The sequence below is a fragment of the Vigna unguiculata genome, chromosome 1 (genome assembly GCF_004118075.2).
Source record: "Vigna unguiculata cultivar IT97K-499-35 chromosome 1, ASM411807v1, whole genome shotgun sequence".
NCBI classification, from domain to species: domain Eukaryota; kingdom Viridiplantae; phylum Streptophyta; class Magnoliopsida; order Fabales; family Fabaceae; genus Vigna; species Vigna unguiculata.
In genome coordinates this window covers 28,245,121-28,268,885 of record NC_040279.1, presented here as the reverse complement: position 1 = coordinate 28,268,885, position 23,765 = coordinate 28,245,121, and the positions used below count along the sequence as shown (strand labels likewise).

At 27.2% G+C, this 23,765-nt stretch overlaps 1 protein-coding gene across 1 annotated transcript; it reads left to right on the top strand.

The window, feature by feature from the left end:
• Positions 1-3,796: 3,796 nt before the first annotated feature.
• On the top strand, positions 3,797-4,874 carry LOC114178180 (probable calcium-binding protein CML35). Its single transcript, XM_028063972.1, has one exon. The coding sequence runs from the start codon at positions 3,964-3,966 to the stop codon at positions 4,606-4,608; it is 645 nt and encodes a 214-aa protein (XP_027919773.1). The 5' UTR covers positions 3,797-3,963; the 3' UTR covers positions 4,609-4,874.
• Positions 4,875-23,765: the final 18,891 nt, after the last annotated feature.

The following is a 23,765-nucleotide window of genomic DNA, read 5'->3' as shown; positions in this document are numbered from 1 at the left end:
TAAATGAAGAAGCTTGTAAAGCAAGTTGGATTTGGCTACACCTCAACATGACCAATATGTGAAATGAACTTGACTTGAATTAACATGAATTTGAACTTTCATAGGACTTGAAAAAAGCTTGTAAGGGAAGCTTGAAGTTCTCAACGTAACTTGGACTTGGCTAGACTTGAAGTTGCAACCTACTACAAGCTATTAAAAACTTCATTGGACATATTCTCAAGCTTACACTAACCTGCACCAATCTGTAAAGGGAATGAGTTAGCCTGGATTACCCGCCACTTGGAGAAGTTGTGAACCAGTTTAGCTAGAACAATTTGAACATTAATCTGATTTGTAGTTGGGAGTTGTACACACTTTTTCTAGTTAATAGGTTTCCTTCTTAGGTTAGACTATAAAGAGCTTAAGTTAGAAAATTATAAAGATTTTAAAATTTTAAACTTTCATTCTACATAATTTTAGCTTTCTCGGGTTAGTTTCTATGAAATTCAAGGTGGTCTTGACTACAAAGTGAGCTAGGTAACTTGTTCTTCAAATTTTCTTGCTTTTTTATAATAATTTTACTAGAGTGCAAGGTTGTATTGACTATAAAGTGAGTTGGACAATTAAGTTCTTTAGAATTTAGCGTAATTGCAAATTTTACCAATTCAATTTTTTTTTTTTTGCATTTACAATTTTGTCTTTACTTTCTTGCACATTTAGATTTGATGTCTTTTACAGTACTTTCTCCTCTCATGAGAATTCATTTTTCTAGTGATGTGCATTTGATTTCTACTTTGTAACTTACTAACTTCAGTTATGGATTCATGTTAAGGTTTAGTGAGTACAAACTGACCACCTACCAAGGAATCATAAATGATCCTTGGTGATCAAAAATAGAACCATATGAACATTATTGGAGAGTGTTTTCTGGAGACAATTTTATATTCTTTCTTTAATGCTTTTCTTTACAATTTATAATTCTACATTTGATTTCAATTTCAACACTTACTTTCTAAGTTGTTTTTACTTTCAACAATGTAATTTAATTATTTGAAACTTGTTAACATTTAAATTTCAATTCTATTGTTTTATTTTACAGCTTTCACATTTAAGTTCGTTAGTTTCGCACCAACTTTTTGACGTTGGTTTGTATATTGATTTTTTATCTTTGATTTTTAACTTGAGTTTTGATTATTTTATGATTGTTTCTACATTAGATTCATGTCTCTGAATTCAATTCTGGGATTAGTTTCCAATTTTTAATTCTTACTAGTTGAGTCATTTTATTTTTAATTAGTAGTTTTCTGAATTTTAGAAATTTAATTATGTAGTGGTTCTTTTTGTAAATTCCTTGTTTTAAAGTTCAATTAGCATTGTTATAGATCAACCTGCAAGTTCAAATCATGTTTCCACTCATTGCATTACATATGAATTGAATACGCATAACAGAAACACATTATTATGCATTTGTTGAAATGCTAATAAACCAGTTTGCTGTCAAATGTACCAAACTTGGTTTTCAAGGGTGATTTTATGAATTTTAGATTGTTAGACAATTCTGCATGCATAACATAAGTAATTTTAGGTATCTAAATATGTTCCGAGCATTAATTATGCACAAATCACACTTTTAGGTCACTGTGGCATTTTGTCAAACACTTGTTTTATATAAGGGTTTCTTGTAAAACCTAAACAAATGTAAGTGTTGTCCCTTTTCATGTATACGTAATTATTAAAACCTTTGAAATGTTTTAATTATCATTATTAGTATTTAATTTTTGGTATAATTACTCGTATAGTACCCAATTTGGGGCTAGTGTGTCAAATAGGTACCCGATTTTAAAAAAGTGTCAATTGCATTCCAACTTTTGAAAATTACTTCAATTAGGTTCCTTTCAAACAGATTGATTAACGCCGTTAGTCAACGTGCCACTTTTTTTAAATTTTTAATTTTTTTTTAAAGTCATATGTCAAGTCCCTGTGTGTGACACGTGGCATTGTAATGCCACGTGTCAGTGTCACTGTCAGATGTCATTTTGTTGATTTCGATTTAGTCTCCATATATGTCTTTTTGTTTCAATTTAGTACCTAAGTATGTGTATCTGATTCAATTTTGTCCTAGTTTTTTTTTAATAATTAAAATATTTTTGTAATCCATTTTTTATAAGATTAAAAATAATTAAGTATAAATTTTTTACAAAATTAAGTACTAATATTTATAATGTTTCTCTCAATTTCATACCAAATTTATTATTTGTATAAATGTTATACTAATATATTTTATTAAAAACGACTTTTTAACATATTACTTTATTGGTATGAATGTTATACTAATTTTTTTTATTAAAAATGACTTAATAAAATTACTCTTACCACTAAATTTTAATATAAATATCAAATACTTAATTTTTGTAAAACTTTTATACTTAATTACTTTTAATTTTATAAAAGAATATTTTAATTATTAAAATATATTAGGTCAAAATTGAATCAAATACACATAAGTAGGTACTAAATTGAAACGAACAAACATAAATGAAGACTAAATCGAAATCAACACAATGACATCTGATAGTGATAATGACACGTGGCATTGCAATGCCATGTGACACTGACAATGCCACGTGTCACACACATGGACTTGACACGTGGCATTTTTAATTTTTTTTAAAAAATTAAAAATAAAAAAAATAAAAAAAATCACATATTAACATGTGGCACGTTGACTAACGATGTTAGTCAACTCTGTCCGAAAGGGACCTAATTGAAGCAATTTTCAAAAGTTGAGATGCAATTGACACTTTTTTAAAATCGGATACTTATTTGACACACTAGCCCCAAACTGGGTACCATACGGGTAATTAAACCTTAATTTTTTTAATATATATATATATATATATATATATATATATATATATATATATATATATATATATATAATGAAGTTATATTAAAAATATGTTCGGAGATGTCTTGAAGGGACAAAGCCCAAACACATATTCAGATCGAAAGTAGTTTTGAAATAAAAAAAGTGTTGTTTCTGATTAAAATTATTTGTTAGCACAAAAATGATATGTAGATTTTGATTATTGTAATATAAAACTCTTTAAAATATGTAAATTCTTGTATAAGGGGTACCTCAAGTTACCCTATCGCTTATATATTTTTTGCCAATAAAAAAAGACCAACTATAATTCCAAGACCTACTTAATTTCAGATAAACAACTTGGTCCCGAAACATGATATAGGTAGGATACCTAATTACAATATTATGAATAAAGTATTATTATAAAAAAAATCGGGTCAACTAAGATAATAGATAAATTTCTATTTGGTAATTAAGTGAAGAAATATATTCCAGAAGAAAGAGAAAAACTAAAAAAAATAAATTTAAATGTTTTTGGATTTTTATGATTTATTATATTTAATATTCATACATGAACTTAATTCATTTGAATTTAACACACTAATTAATATATATGTGTATATATAATATTTATTAAATAGTTTTTTTTCCATTACAATAATATTATCTTATTATATATCTTATAAATTTATACAAATATTCTTTTTTTTAGTATTTACCAATGTTAGTAAGCATTTTATTTTATATTTTAATGAATAATTTTCATCGAACATATTTACGAAGATTGGGTGAAAAAAAGGTGTTGCGGGAGTGGTTTACTTAATATGTATGTAGCATAATAAAGTAAGATATTATGATTAAAAGATTTAGTAAAGGAAAGAAAGAAATATAAATAGGCATGTTGTTTTAAAATGACAGCATGATTTGAAGGAAACTTCGTGGAAGCTACCAAGAGTGAGGAATGGCCCTCTCATGGCGCCTCCATTTAATCCCACCACCTTCCCCACTCTTTCCCCTCAACCCCCATCCTTTACTTTTCTCTTCCTCTTCATCTTTCACATTCTTCATTCTCTTCTTCACTTCTTCTTCTTCTTCTCCATTCTCTTCAACCACCAATAATGAAGCTCATTAGCATCAACCCCAAAAACCTCAAACTCAGTCCCAAACACCTCTTTCGCTCCAAAAAGGACCGATCTTTATCCCGATCCGACCCACCCTCTTTCGGATCCTCCTCCTCCGATGACTCCACCCACAAGCCCGCCGCACCCAGCGCCGCCGGCTCTCTCACTCCCACCAGCGTCCTCCCCGGCGTCTCCGGCGACTGGTCCGACGTCACTGTCGACGTTCGGTGGGACCTCGCCCAGGCCTTCCGCCTAATCGACCGAGACAACGACGGCGTCGTTTCGCGCCAGGACCTCGAGGCAATCCTCACGCGCCTAGGCGCGTCCGACGTCGCGCTCATGCTCAGCGAAGTCGACGGCGGCGCCGGAGGCTGCATCACAGTGGAGGCCCTCATGAACCACATCGGGTCGGGTCCAGAGTCCGGGTCGGATCCGGAGGAACTTAAGGAGGCCTTCGCGGTGTTCGACACAGATCGCGACGGGAGGATCTCGGCGGAGGAGTTGCTTCGGGTGTTCAGAGCGATCGGCGACGAGCGGTGCACGTTAGAGGAGTGCCGGCGCATGATAGAGGGTGTGGACAGGAACGGGGATGGATTCGTGTGCTTCGAGGACTTTTCTCGTATGATGGAACTGCATCGGTGATGGTTGTGATTGTGATGATGGACATGTCAGATGATGATGATCATATCATGTTATTAAAAAAAAATGAAAATATATATAAGAACGAAGGCAACTTCTTCAATTTTTTTTTTTTAAATCCTTTATTCTTGTTTGTTGTTTTATTATTTTTATTATTTGGGTGTATAATTAATAATTTTTTTTAAAGGCAAAAGTGCGATCCACTCGGAAGAGTTTAATGTGGAATATCAATATTATACGTGGCTTAAGCTCATAAACTTGTGGAATAATATATGGCACATTGATTGGATGCTTGCAACATATACCCTAATTAGTGTGGAATGGAATAATGTCTGTTTCTTTCGTAAGATTATCAAATTTGATTATGAAAGATAGTGAGATTAGAATTACATATTTTAATTATACTATATAATTTATACTTAGATGCTAGTGAGAAACAAGGGTTAAGCTAAATCTACAACTTAATTAAAGTATAAACTGTAATTAAAGTATAAACTATTCTGACTGTTACGTTGAACTTTTAAAACGTAAATTTCTTCTAAAACATTTTTTTAAAATATTAAGTGCTTTTAGTAGTGTTAGTCACGATTTTTTCTTTCATGGATTTTCCTAATTCATTAAACCAAAAACTAGAACTGTTGGTGATATTGGTATTATAACTTGTGGAAAGGAAACCACTACAAAATGCAATACTTTTTTGAGTTAAATAGTAGGGGAAAAAACCATGTTCAACGTGATTTATTTTTTCCTAAATGAAGCTCTCGCCAAGTCTAATTGTTTTGGTATGAACAGTGTGAACATAAAGAAAAGAGAGGACGACCCTTGTTTATTTGAAGGGACGTGACATTGAATTTGATTTGTTTGAAGTTAGACCTTTTGGTTTTATGATTTTACCTTTATTTTTTATATTTCTATTTCAATGTCGACCGAGAACTACTGTTTTTCTTTCAGCTTGTTTCATTTTCGTGCTGCTAGGTTCATGAGTTCCTTTCTTGCTCCAAGAATCTTGCTTCTTTTTTCAACAATATTTGAAGTGGTTTAGTTTGATCGAGAAGGTGTTCTTGTATTATTGTTTGATATGTGTATGTCTGAAATGTTCTTAAATTATTGCATTGTTGAAAGGTGTAGCAAGATATTATATTCAAGTCACAATCCATAATCCATAATGTCAATGACTATAATGACTATAATCAATTATGTTTAAAATTTCAATACATAATTTAAATTATGTAATGTATAATTAATTGATTGCATTATATGGTTTTTTTAAAGTAAATAATGTCATACCTCGAGCAATGTTGTAACATTATTCACATGAGACTGCATGTATTTATTAGCTTATATAAACAGGAATTAAGTTTACAAATTCTGTACATAATTAAACATAATGTAAAGAGTCAAATTCTTTCATTTTTTTTTCATCAATGGGTAGAAACGATTATTAGACACTAATAATGTATTGAATACAATAATTAAATTTGAAAAAAAAAATTAGTTCAATCCACAATAATCTATGTGCAATCTTATATTTTCAACAAGAGTATACTTTATTTGCACTCACTGTTATTGAATTTCGGCCATGGCAGAAATCAGTATCGATTTCCCAGCCTACCACCATAATAAGGCGGCAGCAAATCGGGTTTTCCATGGCAGTCGCTTTTGGCATAGCGGATGACGATAACGTAGCGATTGTAATGAAAAAAAATCGGACGGAAAAACAAAAATCAAGATCTTGAACAGGAGAGAAGAAATGTGCAAACAAAATGACAGTGGTCTGCAACGGCGACGGTGAGAAAGAGAAGATGATCTGAAACCCTAATTTAATCTATGTGTTTTAGTCTTTAGCAAATTGGGCCTGGCCCACTAAATTTTTTATTTAAACAAACCTACGAACCACTCTCATTCTTTTACCTAGTCTTCTTCTTTTACTTAATTTACTTAAGTTATTTAAGTTAGTGCAGCCATATCAGTAAAGTTTTTTTTCCCTCATAAAGTTTTCTTTCCTTTTCTTTAAAAATAAAAGAGCACTCCTTCCTTCATCAGGGTACTGCAAGTGCAATCACTACCACTCTCTACTGCCGCTGCCAGTCCTCACCGCTGGCTACCACCTTCGGCCTTCACCGCCGCCATCAGCCACCGTTGGCCGTCGCCAAGTCTTTTTTTTTTTTTTCTATTTCACTACTTTGAATATAATTATTTTGAAGAAAATATACCTATTTTTCAACAATAATAATAGCCAATGATCATGATACTTCTAGAATATCTCATAGAAGTGACCCGAATTGGAAACATTGTCATCAAATTTGACAAATCTAACAGTGATATATCTAGATTCCAGTTTGCTATGAAATTACAATTCACATGCATTTGGAAATTTTCTTCAAATTGAAATTCTTTGAATAGTTGTTTTAGCTGTATCAACTCACAAGTGACCAATGCCATTCAAAAGGATTTTAGGATCAACTCAAGATTCTAAAAATTGAAAAGAGACATCATATCATTACTTTTTCATTAAAATTATATGTGGTGGTATTATATTTTGTTTACTGCAATATTTCTGCCATAACCCGTTATGGTTCCGTTATAATTTTATAAAGGTTTTTGGAGGCCATTGCTATTTTTCGTTATCCGATATTAATAACACTACTTGCACTTTATGGTAATATTATGGTAATTATCATACATATATATATATATACTTTTTTTTTGTGAAGTTATAAATATTATTGTCATCTTTTTACTCTTTAGGATTATTTAGGACAATAGATGAAGTCAATGTGTCAAGATTAGATGTCCCTCGCACTCATAGAAGAAAAAAATATCCAACGCAAAATGCATTATTTGCAACTTGTGATTTTGTCATAAAATTTATATAGGTTTTAGTTGGATAAGAATAAGCATATGATTCAAGAATGTTAAGGGATTGATCGAGATCGTACATAACCAAATAGAACAATTAAATATAATACCTAGTAGTTAAATCAAGGTCGTCTCCCAATGACCAAATCTATCATTCAAAGCTTTCCAGATTATCATTCAACACAAAAGGGGGGGGGGGTGGCAGATTCACAATTTCAACACAAAATTAATACGTAATTTGTAGATTTGATAAAAACGTATTGATTATCTGGTTTGAATGTAAATCCACCTATCACAGATCACCAAAAGTACATACACTGTCCAAAAACTCTTGTGAACTTATAATTAAACCACTAAGCGAGAATTAACATGATTTCATCACATCATCTAATTATACCCACTGATTAAGCATCTACGAGAGAATGTATATAAAACACTACTAAAAAATATACAAAATACTACTAAAAATAATGAGTTAAAATAATAAAATATGGTTCTGGTTGTCAAGAAAGTAAACTTGATTGTATACTTGTAGTATCTTGAAGTTTCAAGTCTCTTTCTCCTTTTCAAGTGTAAATATTGTTCATAAATCTACAAAGTTTATTTTGAGATTAATCATTAATAAAAAATAATTTAAAAGGTTATTGTTCTTTTTTGTTAGAACTAAGAAGAATAAGCCGTAATTCCTAAACAAAATAAGACAAAAGAAATACATTTTTTTATCCTAATACAAATTCAGTAAATAGAAAAAAAAAATGACATCAATACAAATAGAAAGAAAAACATACTAATCAGAAATGAGAGTAAAATGATTGATACACATGAGCAGTATGACATTCAAGGAATGGAATCTGTTAAAATCATTAAAAGAAAAATTCTAAAATAGAATAAAGTAAGGTGAGACAAGGAGTCGAATAAGTAGATCAGAAGTAAGAAAGAAAGAGATAAAAGAAAATAATATAATTAAGATTGAAGTCACATAAAGATAAAAGAAGAAAATATAATCAAAATTGAAAACAAATAAAATCGAAATTGAAGTCACATAAAGATAAAGGAAAAAAAATAGAATCAAAATTGAAGTCACAGATATATAAAAGAAGAAAATGAAATCAAAATCTATTATAAAATAAGAAAAATAAGTAATCACTCTTTTTCCTAAAAAAAATTATAATTTATTGAAAAAATATTTTAACACATTAAAAATCATTTTTAATACTAATTAAAATCAATAGACACTAATAATAATTTAATTAAATTTTATTCTTAAACACAAATAGGACCAAAATATTTTTTTGAGATTTTTTTTATCTTAAACATAATTTTATAATTAATTTAATAAAAAAATATTATAACTAAAACAAATTTGAAAAATTTAGTGTTTTTAGACCTTAAAAAAAATATTTTACTTACATTACTTTTAAGCATGTCCAACGGACATATATTATATTTTTGTTTTACACGAATATTGCATACATGATGAAATAAATCTCTTTTAAGTTATATTTGAATGTATGTAATTCATTATTAAAGTACACAATTAATCATTATGAAGGTTTTCTATAAAACACTGAACTAAACACAAAATCCATTTTATGGCTCATAGATTCACAACTTGAAGATTGACTTTTTGAAGGCTCATTCCCATGTAAACAATACACTTTATAGCAATAAAAAAAAAAATTCATTGCACCAAATTTGGTTAGTTGGTAATTTCCGTTTTCACACTTGTTCATTATAGAAGTCTTATGTAAATTAAGAAAATCTATTACTCTTCTTTTTGTGAAAAAAAAAAACAAAACTCAAACTATACACAAATATAAGCAAATGAAATACTTAAAAATAAGTATATATTAAAAAAATAGACAAAATAGTTGAAAAATTAGAGATATATTTTCATTGAAGTTGTTTTAATTAAATACTTTTTCAACAATGTGTTAGAACCATCTTAAAGAAATTAGTCATAGATTCAAACAGTGAAGAAAGAACTTAAACATAAATAAATTTCAAATAGTTCAACTCTTCTAATATTTATGTCCTTATACAGGATAAACGATCATTTAAATCAGTTTTTATTTTGTGAACTTAAAATCATCAAATAAATTAACCAAAAATATTAATGAATATGAAGTTAGATACCTTTGTTTATTTTAAAATCTAGAAGTGGTACATAATTGACTTTTAAAATAACTACTGAAAAAAACACATAAATTTATTATACCATTAGTCTTATTTGCTAACGTTGTTAATATCCAATCTTCTTCCCACGTTATATTACTATAATAACATTAAATAAAAACAAAAACTATTACAAGTCTCGTTTTTCGTTCAAGAACCGTTTTCAGATTTAAAATAATTTTTTTAATTATTGTAAAGTATCATGAATCAAATGGGAAATGGCCACGTGGCACCGATGACGACACCTGGTAAGATAACGACATTAGTGATAAGTGTGTTATGTTGGGTTTAGGATTGGCGTTGGAATATACGTCTGTTGTCGGTTTTGACTAACAGAAAAAGAAGACAAACTCTTTTTCATGAATTTCCATGTTAACTCTGTTATAGAAGAAAACAAAATAATTTTATTATAAACAAAAGTTATATTCTATAAACTAATTTATATATTTTTTCAATTTTTATTTACGTATAAATTAATTTATCTCAAATTATATTTGTATTATATTTCCTATAAGAATTTATATTTTTTTTCCTTACATGCAATTATTTTGCTTGTTCTTGATGTTGAACTCGACTCACTGATAAAGAAAGAGAAAATAAATAGGGAAAGAAAATTATTTAATAAAAGATATTTAATGATTTAGCAATAAAATATATAAAAAATAAATTTTGTTTGTTGCGAAGTTATGTTAGGTGTAGGTGTGTCCTACTTTTGGTTTCACTGGAACTTTCGGCGAAACTTCTTGGGCTCGAGGTTCACGCTACGCATTTAATTCCACTTAAAACAATGTACCACATTTTGAGAAGAATTAATGATAAGGTTTTGTTTGGTGCGATACACATGAAACAAAATAAATAATTATCATGGATTTTCTTTTAGAATAAAGGGTTAAATATGTTTTTGATTCCTGAAGTTTCAGTGAAATTTGAAATTAGTTTCTTATCAAATTTTTTGATCAATATAGTTCTTCATCTTTCAAAATGCGTGAATTTAGTCATTTTAACCAAATTTTGTTAAGTTTATCTGACATTTTAAGCGTATTTTATGATTGTATTTAAATTATTTACACTGTTTGACACATTTTTGCTTCAATGTTAACTTAAATACTATCATGAAATGTGCTTGAAACGTCAGATAAACTTAACAAAATTTGGTTAAAAGGACTAAATTCACGCATTTTGAAAGATGAAGGACTAAATTGGTATAAAGTTTTGATGAGGGACTAATTCCAAAATTCACTGAAACTTGAGGAACTAAAAACATATTTAACCCTAAAATAAAAGATGTCATTTCAATACTAAAAATAAATAATTATCATGGATTTTTTTTTTTAGAATAAAAAAAGTCATTTCGATAAAAATAAATAGTCGACGAAATAAGTGATTATCTAGTTTCACCTACTATTTTTAACGTTTTACTTTAGGAGATTTTTTTTTTTGAAAACTTAAGGAGATTAATAGGTTTGAAATCAATTAAGAAAATTAGTAAAAAACAGGATCAGTTAAGAAAAACGTGCATACGATTTATAACACTTGTTATAATAAGTTGTGTGTTCAGAAGTCGTATTTTAAAATGTGGTTTTAGTTTTTATTTTTCTTTAATTAAAATAGTGTTTTAAATTTAAAACAGTGTTTGTGAATTTCATAATTTGTTTTTAAATCAACTAACTTCTAAATTTAAGAGAAAAGAAACGTAGAAGAGCCTACAGTCGATTTATTACTCCCCTCGTAAGCTATAGTATAATAATATACAATAAAAATAAAATGAATATAATTTTTAAATTAAATTTCTTAAAAAATAATTTTCTCACTCCATTTTTCTTCTATTTCTTTTAAAATGAGGAAATTTTATTTTATTTTTATCTTTTCTTTTTTCGACTTCCTTTTTTTAAAATTTAAAAAAAGAAAAGTACAAACATCGTATATTAGAGATGTTAATTTGACTCGATCCACAGGATTTGATTTTGATCTATGTTGGTTGGGATAAAAAATCTCATAGGGTCAAAAAATTCAAAGGACAAAAAAATCCACAAAAGTCTTACGAGTCAGAACTAGTCCATACGTTTTCTTTTTAAACATGAAAATTATATTATTTCTTTAAATATATTATTAAACTTTCAGTTTAGGTCTGTTTATAACAACAATCGGCCATGCTCCACCCATCTCGACAATTAGCCTGAAATAGTCACTTTCAACCTTTACCACAAGCTCGCCCATCTCAACCTTTAGCTAGGATTGGTTCATCCTGACCTTCAGCCGTAGTCTTGGGTGAGCATGTTTAGGTTGTTGGTCAGCCTAGGCCATCAGTTCAAGCCATCCCATCTTGGTCAACAGCCTAACTCGTCTTTGTTGTTGGCCCGTGTCGACCCACCTCGACCGTCAAACCTAGGTCGGCTCGTCTCGACTGTTGGCCTAGACCAGTCCATCTTGAGTGTTGGCCTGGTCCGACTATCGTTCCCTCTCGACCATCTGCCTAGTCTCGACTTGTCTTGACCGCCGGCCTGAATCGAACCATCTCGATCGTCTACCTGACCCATAAGTCATTGACCAAATTAACACCTCTACTTGATATAATGTATTAAGAAGAAAAAAAATGTTAAAATCAAAGAAGCTAATAAGTCGTATAACATATAAAATCTTTTAAGTATTGATATTTATATTAAAATTTATTGGTAAAAGTCCTGAATAAAAAAACATGGGTTAACAATTAAGAAAAATGTAATATTTTATAACGTCAATTCTAATAAAAATATGAGTATATATTGAAGATGTTATACTCATATTTTTTATTGAAAATGATGTTATAACATATTACACTTTTTTTTAATTGTTAACCCATGTTTTGTTATTTATGACTTTTACCACTAAATTTTAATATAAATATCAGTAATTAATTTTATAAGTCATTTTTAATACAAATACCAATATAACATTTATATAAATAATAAATTTGGTCATAAAGAGAGACAATACTTCTCTAATTTGAACAAAAAATTGGGAATAAATTAAAAACAAATATACATATGTGGAGACTAAATTGAAACAAATAGAAATATGTGATGATTAAATTAAAATCAAGATAATAGCACTAAGTAGTAACATTAACATGTGACATTGAAAGTATCATGTGTCACACTATAGACCTACCACGTGACAAAAAAATAATAAAAATTTTAAATTTTAAAAAATAAAAAAAATCATAAAAAAAATGGTCACGTGACATATTAACGACATTAATCATTTTTTTCTTAAATGAATTTAATTGATTCAATTTTTCAAAAATTACGACACAATTTAATACAGTTTTTGGTTTTAATATTTATAGTAATTATTTAATTTGTTTTCTTAATATACTTTTAATTTCAAGTAGTTTTCGTATTTTCTAAAATGTTATTCTTTCTCGCGCTGTCAACATCTATCTTTAGTAGAGATGGCAAATAAACCCGTGCCCGTGGGTATCACCCGAACCCGTCCCCGTTTTGACGGGGAATCCCCGCTTTGACTGGGTATGGGTATGGGTATGGGTAATACCCGAAATTTTCAACTGGGGATGGGGATGGGGATGGGATATATATATACCCGCCCAAATACCCGTCCCCGCTTAAATTACTAAACTATTTATAATTTATTAAATAATCTAAAAAATATATATAAATAAATAATATATTTACACATAAAATATAATATAATATAATATAATATAGTATATATACATATAAATAAAATATACTTTTATATATATATATATATATATATATATATATATATATATATATATATATATATATATATATATATATATATTTACACATATACATGTAATATAATATAATATAATATACATATAATATATACATATAAAACAAATTAATCATTTAACTAGTGAGATCTTTTATAAACAAATTTATAACATTACAAATTTATAAAAATTTAAAAGAAATATATATATATATATATATATATATATATATATATATATAAAAGCATAAAATATCTACGCATATACATATAATATATATACATAATAATATAATATATATTATTATATTTATATTATTATATAATATAATATAATATATACTTAAAATAAATATATATCTATAAAAATATATATATATATATATATATATATATATATATATATATAAACATAAGATATCCACACATATAATATATATACATAGTAATAATAATATAATATATAATATAATATAATATATATAAATAATTATATATATATATATAAACATAAGATATCCACACATATAATATATATATACATAGTAATATAATATATTATAATATATATATATATATATATATATATATATATATATATATATATATATATATAACATATTTCTCATTCTCTTTGTTTTTTGTTATACACTTTGTTTACTCTCTCAATTGTCTGGTTTGTTTTTCAAGATTTAATTTTGAAGGTAATTTTTCTTCTTCTTATTACATAATTTTTACTCTCTGTACATGGTTATGTTCAAATAGGTGTTCCTCAATTTCATTCTATGAAATAATTTTTAGGTTACACATTTGATTATCTTTATTTATTTATTTATTTTCATGAAAATGTTTGACTCTTATTTTGTAGCTCTTCTTTTTGTTACTTTGGTTATACACTTTTTTACTCTCTTTTAATTGTTTGGCTTGTTCTTTAAGGTTTAAGCATATCTTCAAGGTACTTTTCCTTTTATCATAATCTTAATTATACATTTTTTTTTTTCGTTATGTTATGTTCAAATGGATATTCTCAAATTTGGGTCACACATTTAATTATCTTTACTCCTTTATGATAATTTTATTTATTATTTATTTTTTGTTTCATGATAATGTTTAATTCTCAATTTTAAGTGCTCAATTACATAAATCCTTAATTTAATTCAAGATCAAAAGATGAAGAATCTATGTTTAAATTTGAATTATTATTAATTTAATTATGTTATTTGTGCTATTTCGTTTAAGTGGTATAATATAAATTTTTAATAGTATAAAAAATATTTGAAATATTTTTAAACTTGATTATTGGTTTTCCTTTTATATTTTGTTAAAAAAGAAATTAACCTTTTTACTTTGTTTGATTTTTTTTTGTTACGTATGTTAGTTTCTAGAGAAAATGAGCACAGGAGATCAAGATTTGCAGGTACCAAGTCCACCACAGTGTTCACAACAACCAACTCCCTTTCAAAGTTCCAATAATGACAGTCAATCTCCATTGAATCCATCTACTCAAATTTATTAATATTTTTTGTTAGTATTTTTTGTGAATTCTCATCTAATATTCTACATTTGGTGTTTGTAGGTGTTAAAAAATTAAAAGGAAAAGATGTTCTCATGAGTGAAAATGAATCTGATGAAGAAGGTACATTATATTCTAGTAATTAAAATTTTCAATTTCAATTATTATATCATATCTAATTTTTCATTTTTTTTCTATGTGTAGGTGGATCGAATGCAAATGAAACCACTGATCATTTGTAAAATTAATAAATATTTTGGTTATTATAAAATTTTAGTAATGTGTAATTTTTTAGCTTTTATATAATTATTTGAATTTTATTTAGTTGTTATTTGATACTTTAATTTGAGATTTATACTATTATAATATTTTTCTTAATATTTGACATCATGAAAATCAAAAAGAGTATGTTATTTTAATATTGAATATTTTGATAGTATCATGATTCCGTTGGTGTGATTTTTAAATTTTTTTTATAAAAAATATTTAATTGATATATGGAACAATAAAAAAATGGGTATGTGTATGGGTATAAGAAAATACCCGTTACCCGGTGGGGATGGGGATGGGTCAAAAGTTGTATACCCGTTGGGTTTGGAGATGGGGATGAGGATGAATTTTTATTATGAGGATGGGGATGGGATCATGATACCCGTACCCGCCCCGCCCCGTTGCCATCCCTAATCTTTAGGCTTGTGGCTTCCACACATTCTAGTAGAACCGTAAATTTTTTAGTGGAGCTGAACTTCTTCGATCATCCTCCAATCCTAAGCAAAAGAAATTATATTATTATTTTTTAAATATATAGACTACATTAAATAAAATATAAATTAAAAAATATTCAATAATTACTATAATTTATAGGAAATAAAATCGGTATCAAACCTATAATTAATTACATTCCTTAGTCATTGTAACTTTAATAAAAAGTGGAGGGAAGTGTGTTTATGAAAATATTTCACCCCAAGTTTGGATTAATAATCTGCTAAAGATAAGAATTCTAATATTAAAAGGAAAACTCTTTTACAAAAAACCAGTGGTATTTAATGTTTTTTTTTTCAGGAGTAATATTAAAAGATCTTCTACTGTTTCTTTTAAAGACAAAAATATTAAAAATGTTTAATTATACCTTTGGTCCTCATTTTAGAGTTAAAATCTTATAATGATATTCAAATTTTTAAAAGTTTCAAAATAGTCCCCTTTTTTTGTTAAAACATCTTACGTTTGTCCTTTTCGTTAAGTCAAGGTTGACGCCGTTAGAGAGAGTGTCATGTGTCAGTTCCTCGATTTTTTAAATTTTTTTATTTTTTATTTTTTGAATTTTTTGAATTTTTTTTATTTTTTTAAAAAATAAAAAAAAAAATGCCACATGTCAAGCTGTCATCGTGGCACGTGGCAGGGGCAGAGTGATGTGGCAGTATTATGCCAGATGTCATTTCCTTAGTCTCAATTTGGTCCCTTTATTTTAATTTTTCTCAATTTAATCTCAATTTTTGTAAAAATTAGCAATTTTGTCCCTCTCCAAATTGAAATCAAATTTAATTTTATATAAATGTTATACAAATATTTTTATTAAATTTGATATTTTTATTCAAATTAATATTGTTATTATATATTTTTAACATAGCTAAGTTTATTTAAAATTATGTTTCACATTCAACTTTACTTAAAATTGTTTTCAAATTTTAAATTTATATGTGTTTTATTGTTACTTGAACTAGTTAATTTATGAATTTTTTTCTATTAACATTATTTTCTATTAACAACTTTTAAACCATTTTAAATAAAGTTCAATGTAAAATATTAATTAAATGAACTTAATTTGGTTAAAAATATTTACTTGAAATATCAATTTTGATGGAAATATTTGTGTACATTTATATAGAAATTAAATTTGATTTCAATTTGGAGAGGGACAATTTTTACAAAAAAGGGACTAAATTGAGACAAATTAAAATAAAGGGACCAAATTGATACTAAGGAAATGACACCTGCCATAATACTGACACGTGTCACTGCCACTGCCACGTCACTCTGTCACTGTCACGTGACACGATGACAGCTTGACACGTGGCAATTTTTTTATTTTTAAAAAAAATTAAAAAAAAAAATAATAATAATAATAAAAAATTCAAAAAATCGAGAAACTGACACGTAGCACTCCCTCTAACGGCGTCAACCTTGACTTAACGGAAAGGGCAAACGTGAGACGTTTTAACAAAAAAAGGACCATTTTGAGACTTTTAAAAATTTAGGTACCATTTTGAGATTTTGACTCCAAAATGAGGACCAAAAACATAATTAAACTTATTTTTTACTAGTATTCATTTTTCAACTATTATACTGAAATTAGAAAATACATCAGATACATAAATTAAATTCTCGAGATTACTCCTTCTAATCCATAATATAAGACACTTATAATATAATTGATTTAATTTGTCAGATAATACTAATTTTTATTCATATGTATCAGTTTGATATATGTTTTTAAAAAATGTTAATCGAATCTCAACTTTTGAGAAAATGTTCAATTATGTTCCTTTAAAAAAATTATTAACGCCGTTAACTTTATCCATGACTTTTACCACTAAAATTTAATATGAATATTAATACTTAATTTTGTAATTCATTTTAAATATCAATATCATTAAAAGTTGGAACATCTTTTTAAAAGCGAGAACCAAACTGACACATCCAGACAAAAATAGCATGGGACTAATTAAACATAATATAATTACACAAAAATACATTTTTTTATCTTTTATACCTAAAGTCATTTTTTGAACTGGTTACTTTATTTTTTATTTTTGTTACGAATATTAATTGTTAATTTTGTTAGAAATCACATCCTATCTCACTCTCTCTAATCCAATCTTAAATCTCCTAAATGTTAATTGGTTAATTAAATTTACAACTTCTCCCATCTTTCTTTTCAACTTTAACAATCTTTTTTATTTGTTACTTTCTATGTTAATTTGAACTTAAAAAAAAAAAACTGTCCAACAATAATTAAAATTATTGTATAATTTAATTATGTTTTAACTCTTTTTTGTCGTTGTATTTATTGAATAAATGATCAATTACAATTTTATAATATTTATGAGTATTTTTATCTTCTAAACAAAATAAAACTGCATTTCATTTAATATTACTTATAAATATGAATGTTTTGTAGAATTTAAATTTTTTAAAATTTAATGTTTGTAAATAATTTTTAATAAGTGTCTTAAGACACGGATTAACATGTTCATGACCCATAAAAATAATCAATTTAGTTGAATTTCAACACAAATATTATCAACATACAAATTACCTTATAAATAACTTTTAAAATTCTCTTCCTTAGTGTTCATTAATACAGAAAACAATATATACTCATATATCTAGTAGGGACAAATAAAAAAATATAAAATTATATGAAAATTATAAAAATATTTTTTATAATTGTAAAACTATGACATAATTAAAAAGAGGAGAGAACAATTAAGCATTATTTAAAAAAAATAGTAATTTTGTAATTACTGTCTCTAATCCTGAGTATGAGGTACGGTTAACATAATCACACACCAGAAAAAAAAAATGTTCATTGAATTTTCAAATTAATATTACCAATGTACTAAATTTATTCTCTTTTTAATGATTTTTTTTAAATTCTAGTTGAACAATTCAGAATATATTTTTCAATATATATATATATATATATATATATATATATATATTGTTTCACAACTCTTTTGATGAAGGTGCAGGAAAAAGCTTTCACCATGGTAGTTCTCTGCTCGATATGACTAGATTAGCAAATTTGGCCCAATATAAATGAGTGCTATAGTGAGGCCCAAATTTTGAGATGACGTATGTTTTATTTTTAGAAAAGTGCCTAAAACAAAATAAACTTCCATTTTGTTAGGTTATTTTTTTTTTGTGACAAGCTTAAAAGTCATTGTTTTAATTATTGAGTAATACTTAACACTGTGAAAAGATAAAAAGTTATTATTTTTCTACAAAACAAATATTAGTTTTCACTAAAACAGAAGGAAAAGCGAAAAAAAAAATTGCTTAGGAATGAAGATAGGAAAAAGGGCGGTGCAAACATAATTGCGCCTAATAAAGAAACTGTCCAGTTGTAGGCAGAAAAATTTAGTCAACACCTATTTTTTATATTTGAAAGGTTTTTATTTTATTTTATTTTTATTTACGAAATATAAGGGTAGCTTCTAGGGTTTTCAAACCTAAACCTAAATGTAAAATCTACGCTTCGTTTCGTAAAGAAGAAAGAAATATATAAAAAAGAGATGAACGGAGAAGAAAAGAAAAATAAGTAAAGAATAAAGATAAAATAATTTTATTATGATATTATTTTATTTGTTAATATTACTAAAATATAAGATTTAAAAATTCAAACTTCTCAAAAATATTAGATGATTTATACTGAAAATATTGAAAAACACATTATATAATAAATTATATTGTAGAAAATAATTAATTGTGTGGTGTAAATTCTTTTTTTCAGATGTTTTTTTGTCTGATAGAGTATTAGAGATCCTACCTCAATTAAAAGTATAATCAAATTACAATAATATCTTATTTTAAAATTTTGCAATACTGTTTTATATAACATAGAATGTTATGAGTTTCAGAAACTAATATGTGTTTTAGGTTCCACAATATTTCCTTTTAATAGAAGAAAATTGAAAATGTAATATTTTTTAAAATCATTTTCAAGATTTTGATAGGTTTTTCTTTTGTAGAAAAATTCATTCTCTATAATATAAGATCTTATAAATAATATAAGTGCAAATTTCTTTTTATAAATTAATTTCAAAGGATCGAGTAGGACTTCTCACTTTTTTAAATAGAAATAAAAGTTATGCATCTTATGTCAATTTTGAGGGCTTTATTGTCTTTTCTGCGGTACCAACCCACCTTCTTCCTCTATTGTTTTCTCCCAACACTTTCCTAAACGAAGAAAAACGTGGTCGTTTGACTTTTTTAGGTTCACAAAGAAACACTCAAACAAATAGTTTGTGACAAGTTTTGTTTTATAAGCGGGTTAGTTTGGAGATTTTAATTTTACGCGGGTGCAGGAAGAAAAATATGGGGTGCAGGAAGAAGCAGCCCAACACCAATTCGCCATATTGACCAGGCCTACACTAGACAACTTCGATCCAATAACAAATACTACAATAACGAGGCCCATAGATCGAAGAGTACGTGTAAAATCATATATATCATGTAAAAAAAAAGTTATATGTATGATAATGAGATGAATATATCTGAAGTTTGATAAAACATTTATAAGATTAGAAGTTTGAATTGTACACTACTTAATACTTGTCGTAAAATTTGACCAATTTTGTTACATTCCCCTTAACCTGTTACTAAATTGTCTTTCGGCTTCCTGAATTAACGTGCAAGAACAAAAAAACATTAGATTTGTCCGTGATTTGGATTAGATTTTGCCAAAAGCATTCATCACTGTTCATCTGCATCTAAACTAACATGTTTTTGGTATGCATAAAATCATCCCCTGTCAAGTATATGTTATCATTTTTTTTTTAAATACGTATTAAAAAAATTAAAATAAATTAATTCATATTAAGTGTTTTTTTTTTGGGGGTGGATAATTGTGAACGACTTTAGTTACGAAGAAAATGTGGCTTAGATTGTGTAAAATAAATGCATGTCAAAGCCTTTTTTGACACGTTTGTCTTGTGATGTCTTGGTATTAGAATGTGGCCTTGTTGGCACTTTGTTATATCACAAAATTGGCCCAATCTTTTCACTCAGTTGTCCATTTTATATATCTTATTGTCGTCTCAACCCTCTAAGATTCCGACATGGAGACATCTTTTTACCAATTTCCAACTTTTATTTCGCAATTCAAACACAATTCCTGCACTCACAAATGTCAATCATAACCATCAAACTCCCCAAATTTATTTCTTTCCTGTCACTTTCTTTCATCTTACTGTTGCTATTACTTTCTATTAATTTATTCTTTCACGAACCTTGGAGTCCAATTTTGTCCACTAACATCATCAACCAACATCTTGTTCTGATCAAGACTTTTACTGAGATTTTTAATTCCAATTTAGTTGTTAAGGTTTTTTATCGCCAAATTCAAACCTTCCGCCATCATTCTTTTATCTTATTTACGATTCTCCACTTGAGTTAAGATGGAATGTTTATTGGTTGTGTTTAATGATGCATTGACGGATAAAGGTTCATATATAAAATATGACCAAAATATGTTTTTGGTCCCTTAATTTTTAACTTTTAGTGAATTTTGAAATTAGTTCATTTCGAAATTTTAGACTAATTTAATCATTCATCTTTTGAAATATGTAGATTTAGTCCTTTTAATCAAAATTTGTTAAGTTTATTTAACATTTTAAGTGCGTTTCATAATAGTATTTGACTTAACATTAAAGCAAAAATGTGTCAAACAATATAAACAACTCAAATACAATTCTAAAATGTGTACGAAACATCAAATAAACCTAATAAAATTGGATTAAAAGCACTAAATCCACATATTTCGAAAGATGAAGGACTAAATTGTCCAAAGTTTCGAAATGGACTAATTCCAAAATTTACTGAAAGTTAAGAGACTAAAAACATATTTAACCCATAAAATATTTAAATGGTAAAATCTTATTTTATAAGTCCGTTTTATAATAAATAGTTAAGTTTAAAGTTCTATATTCTTAAAATGATATCAGATTCATTTCAAATTTATTATAACAATATTTGTTGTTTGTTGGGTTTATTCTGCTACTCACTATCAAGTCATCATTAATGTCTAGTCTTATGTTTAAGATGTATTTGTCTCGATGTGGAGAAGATGTGTTGGTGATCCCACATTAATTAAAGATTAGACAAATATACAATATATAAATGAATGTAAATTTCTTCTATTATCCTAGATTTCTTCATTTACTCTTTTAGAGTTTCTTACTAATTTTAAAATCCTTGAAAAATCTAAGAATTTCTTGTTGTATTTGAAAGACTTATGCAATACACTGCATATAAATTTTGAAGGAGAGTGAACATACATGTCATAAAAAGTCAAGTTTTGTTGATTTATACGATAGTTTTATATCAACAAATTAATTTTATAAAATTGAGTTAAATTTAAAATCTATTTCACAAAGTCTTTTAACTTTCAAATATTGATAATTTGATTCATTAGTTAGTGGATAGAATCCATGAAGAAATAAAAAAGAGGTTAGTTCCGTGTGTGAAGGTGTTTGGTCCAAGAAGATAGAACTAGTTGGACAAAAGGGGTTGAACCATATGATTGTTATCATCCATGAATCAACTTTGTACACAAGACAAGACAAAGGAAAAAACATGTTTAGAACGAAGAATTGTCTGATTTCAAATGCTTCTCTTCTGGCTATATCTAGAAGACTTCAATCACTTCAATCAAGGTGGTGCCTATCTTTGACTACTTAGATAAAAATCAAACTTAATAGGCATATCAATTACGAGGAAACCACACAAATGATATCACATTAATAATAATGTCATAAGATGTTAGATTTGCAATAGGTTACATACGTAATTTGCATAATTTCTGATTAATGTTGGATTTATCATTTACATATGTAGCTAACAAGGAGTATATTTTACATAGTACATAGAATATTTGTAGATAATCCTTAAAACATACACGTTAATCTTAATATTCTCTTAGAGACGACAAAATAAGTATTTCTTTTTCGTTTTGACTTGGTTTATTGTTGGTCTGTTAAAGATAGAATAGGTTGATTGATTCATTGTGGTTAATGGGCTAGAACTCATAATCTGTTCTGTTCCACTAGAAGGCTGGTTGCCAGTCCACTACTTTTTTTTTTCTTCAATTTTTTTTAAAAGAAAATGAAATTTTAGAAATTTATCTTTACTTAAAATCATAAAATTTTAAACTACAACCAAAGATGCTAGAATTTGAAAAATTTTAAACTCATTTCTCCCTAAGATATAAGTCTCTTGTCTTGAAACTTCGTCTTTGGTATGAATTCAATTAGTACTGATGTAGGCTAATGTTATTTGATTATTGTCGCTAAGATTTCTTAATTGGCGGAAGCGATATTTTTTGTGAATGTCAAAGTTGTTGTTAAGGTTGCTAAGTTAACAGCGATGATGTTTTTTAGTTGTTAAACACAACTTTTTTCTTGCAATAAACCAAAACTATTTTTTGATTAAGGTAAGTTAGAAGTTTTCAGTTGATATTAATAAAGGTTGTTTTTCAGTGACATCGTTGAGATTATATTTCTATCAACGTAGGCTAGAGTTATTTTTAAATAAACAGAGAGATTTTTCTCATGTTAACAAGTTAATTTTTAACATTAGGAAGGCTTTCTTGGTCGACATCTAATAAATTTATTTTTTGTCAATATGTATAAAGATTGTTTAATTAATATAAAAGTTTTAAACTATCTTATACAGAAAATATATTGTATATGAGTTATCATTTAAATTGATATAAAATGGTAATTTTTTATTGATTATTTGATATTGAATGTAAAATTTTGTAGGCTTAAATACCTTTTTGGTTGTCATTTTCATGGTGTTTGTTGCGGATGGTCCTCATTTTGACAGAATGTTCAAAATGGTCCTCATTTTTACCGAATGTTTAAAATGGTCTTCATTTTCGCAATTCGTGTTTTATTTAGTCATTTTCTGTAACGCCGTTTAAATCATTAACAAAGCATTGTACAGGTAACACGATTTGTATTAGGGTGTGTTACGTGTACTGTACAGGTGTGAAAATTAGATATTTGGAGATAAATAAGTGAGCTAGGGTTTTGGTAAGGAATGTTTGGACAGTTGGTGAGTTTTGGCAATCTTGTTTCTCCATTCCCAATTG